This window comes from Bison bison, unplaced genomic scaffold (assembly GCF_000754665.1).
Source record: "Bison bison bison isolate TAMUID 2011002044 unplaced genomic scaffold, Bison_UMD1.0 scf7180017864471, whole genome shotgun sequence".
In the NCBI taxonomy this organism is placed as follows: Eukaryota; Metazoa; Chordata; class Mammalia; order Artiodactyla; family Bovidae; genus Bison; species Bison bison.
In genome coordinates, this window is record NW_011495032.1 from 37,589,888 (window position 1) to 37,593,676 (window position 3,789).

Consider the following 3,789-nt stretch of genomic DNA (forward strand, 5'->3'; position numbering starts at 1 on the left):
CCTATGATTTTTTTTTTTTTTTTTTTTTTTGAGAAATGATTTATTTTTAGCTGTGCTGGCTCTTTGTTGCTGCCAGCAAGCTTTCTCTAGTTGCAGTGAGTGGGGGGCTAATCTCTAGTTATACTGCAGGGGCTTCTCATCGCCCTGTCTTTTCTTGGCCTCACAAGAGAAGCCCTGGACTCTAGGGCTCACAGGCTTCACTGAAAGTTGTGGCTCTGGGTCTTATTTGCCCACATGATCTGTTTTGACTGGCTCTTTAGTGAAACTGTTCACATCATTAAAATTCAACTCTTAAGATTCATCCTCTCTTCCCCGAGTATCTGATAACCGTGTACAACATGTTGATGTCTTTTTTCCAGGGTTTTTATAAGCGTGGTCTTTATTTCATAAGCGTGGTCTTTATTTCATAGCTCATATAGAAGACAGATAGTTTTGCTTCTTGCTTTTTTCCCCACATGTTGTGGGTTTTCAAAAACTTGGCGGGCTTCACTGGTGGTACAGTGGTGAAGAACCCACCTGCCAGTGCAGGGGACACAGGTTCAATCCCTGCTCCAGGAAGATTCCACCTGGCGTGTAGCAGCTGAGCCCCTGTGCCACAACTACTGAAGCCCAGGTGTCCAAGAGCCTGTGGCTCTGCAACATAAGCCATGGGCAGTGAGAAGCCTACCACAAATGGAGAATAGCCTCCACTTGCTGCAACTAGAGAAAGCTGTGAGCAGTGAGGAAAACCCAGCAAAACAGCCAAAAATAAATGAATAAATTTTTAAGAAAAATAAATAAAAATTTGCTTGTAAATTCAGCCAGAGAAAGTGTTCAGATCAATTTGGGGATATGGATTGATACTTAAATGCTGTCTTTTATTTGACCCTGGGTCATACTTTGTGAATATCTTTTCTAGCTTACATTTTTACCTTATTTTTTTTCTTTTTTCAATGTAAAGGTTTTTAACTTTTATGTAGGTCAATCCAAAAGGCTAAATCCTTGCTATCCCTTTTAATCTATTACTGGGATAAAGATACTAATAATTTTGTTGTATATTGTCAAATTACTTGTGAGTTTAATTTATTTCTTAATATTTCATTAGTATGGCTTATGATTCATTTTCTGAATTCTGAAAATCCAGGCTCTGAAAAAATGTTGGAAGATGCTTTGAAATGATATAAAATGTAAAATGAAAGCCACAGAAACAGTAGCAATATTCTGTCTGTTTTCAGAGATGTCTCTGAGCTAACTGGATTTCCTGAAATGCTAGGGGGGCGTGTAAAAACCTTGCATCCTGCAGTCCATGCTGGTAAGTGGTTGGATATCTTCAATTTTAAATAGTGGTTTTCAATAAACTTTGCAGTGGTTTGGCCACAAAGTTTGTTGGGGTTTTTCCATATCATCTTATGGTTAATAGAATAAGCAGGAATAAGGAAAAAGGCAGATCATAGCTCAACAAAAAAATCTGTGAGGTTACGGTGGTTTTGTCACATCTGCTGCTAAAGTTCATAATACATAAGAATGTTTAAAACACAATCTAGCTTGCTTTGTTACCTGATGGATTCCTCTGGTAGCTGTTAGTCCTGGCCTGATAAATAATTTAGAGTTTGTTATTTCCTGCTGGAGTTAATGAAAATATTTAGGTTTTAGAGTGTGAAAAAAACTCTTGCTGTGATTCAAGCTTGGAATAAAGCGTCACAGGGTAACTGACTTTCAAAGGAATCTTAAAATACTTTACTACTTATGAGAGTATATGCACTGATGGAACTGACAGCAGGTGAAATTCCGTTTACATTTTGTTGCTCGAGGAAAAAGGAATAGGGAACTGATGCGAACAGTTTTGAAGTATACTCACTAATCCTAATTTTACACTGTCTGGTATTCTTAATTAGGCAGTGCTAGGGGCTTTAACATGATTGATGAAGTCATGTTGGAAAGAAGTGTCTTATTGTGACTTATTTTTTGAACCTAATACTTTAACTTTGTTGAATTAGGAATCTTGGCTCGTGATATCCCAGAAGATAGTGCTGACATGGCCAAACTTGATTTCAATCTTATAAGGTAAAAATTTTCAAAGTTGAACTTTTACTACATTAAGGATCAAAGACAAAGAAGCCAAATCTGGTGTCTCTTTTTAAATATCAAGGTTAACGTTAGGCTTCGCTTCCTGATTACTTACTGTAAACATTTATGAGGACCTTGTTTGTGACATTGTATGCGGGTAAGCGTTTTGATTTTGCCAAATTTATATTACTGAAACACCTAATTATGCTTAAACAGCCTTTGCTTTTTTAAAATCTATGATCTAAATTGTGATATATATAAGTAACTTAGTTATTTGCATAATGATATTCATAGTTTCTTTTTGTTGCATATGTATAATAGTTTTATTCAGATATAATTCACATACCATATAATTCCTCAATTTAAAGTAGATAATTCAGTAGTTTTTAGTATATTTAGAGTTGCAGTTACCACCACAGTTAATATTAGAATATATTCATCACTGCCCTTCCCTCTGGCACTCTCCCTCCTGCCCCAAACTCTGCCCATTAACTTTAATCTCCATATTCCCCAACAACCTAGACCACCACCAGTCTATTTTCTGTCTCTGTGGATTTATATGAGCACTGCTCATCAGTGGAATTGTATAATACATAGTCCTTTGTGACTAGCTTCTTAGCATGTTTTCAGAGTTCATCCATGTTACAGCATATGCCATTGATGCATTTTTTATTGCTGAAAAGTAATCACTTATATAGATATACTCTCATTTATTCATCAGTTGATAGATATTTGGATTGTTTTCCACTTTTGGATATACTGACTAAAGAAACTGGACATTCGTGTACAAGTTTTTGTGTGGACATATATTTTCATTTCTTTTGGGCATATACCTGGGAATGTTAATTTCATGGTAACTCTAACCTTTGCAGGAGCTGCCAGACTTATTTTCCAGGCCTCATCAGTTTACATTCCCACTGGCAGTATACAAAGGTTCTTCTTTCTCTGCATCATCACCAACATTTGTTATCGTTTTTTTTTTTTTTTTTTTAACATTTTTAGTGGGTATAATATGGGTTTCTTGTAATTATGATCTTTTCATGTGCATACCTTCAGAGAAATGTCTGTTCAGATGGTTTGCCCATTTTTTAAAAATTGAAATATAATTGCTTTACAGTGTTGTGTTTTTGCTATATTGAGTTATTTATCTTTTTATTATTGAGTTGTAAGAATCCATTTTATCCCATTCTGTAGATTGTTTTCATAATCTTAATGGTATCATTTGACCATCATAAAAGCTTTAAACTATGGTAATATCCAACTTATGCTTGTGCTTTAGATGTTATTTCTAAGAATCCATTTTAAAGTATAATGAAGATTTATGCCTATATATATTTTTTTTCTTTTTTTTTTTTTTCTTTTTAGGGCTTGATAATACAGTGGCTTAGCTAAGGTTACCCAGGCAGCAACATTTCATTATGATTTGGTGGGAATAATGTGTATTGAAAGCATTTGCTGACTCTGGCCCCTTCTATTTCCCTGTGCTCTTGCAACCATGAGAGGTCCTGATGTTTCACTGTAACTTATTAGAACTTTAAAATGTCAAACTCAGAGTTCATATTTTAAATCATTAGGGGTTTTGGTCATGTTAGCAGTTCAGTTCAGTTGCTCAGTCATGTCCTACTCTTTGCAACCCCATGAATCACAGCACACCAGGCCTCCCTGTCCATCACCAACTCCTGGAGTTCACCCAAACTCATGTCCATCGAGTTGGCGATGCCGTCCAGCCATCTCATCCTCTGT

The 3,789-nt window shown here is 35.9% G+C and overlaps 1 protein-coding gene across 1 annotated transcript in view; it reads left to right on the forward strand.

The window, feature by feature from the left end:
- The window catches only part of ATIC (5-aminoimidazole-4-carboxamide ribonucleotide formyltransferase/IMP cyclohydrolase), a 24,250-nt gene that overhangs the window by 1,017 nt on the left and 19,444 nt on the right, over nucleotides 1-3,789 (forward strand). The window contains exons 2-3 of the mRNA XM_010861145.1: nucleotides 1,215-1,291; nucleotides 1,977-2,043. Coding sequence (XP_010859447.1) covers nucleotides 1,215-1,291; nucleotides 1,977-2,043 — 144 coding nt within the window. The remainder of the gene's footprint in view (nucleotides 1-1,214; nucleotides 1,292-1,976; nucleotides 2,044-3,789) is intronic.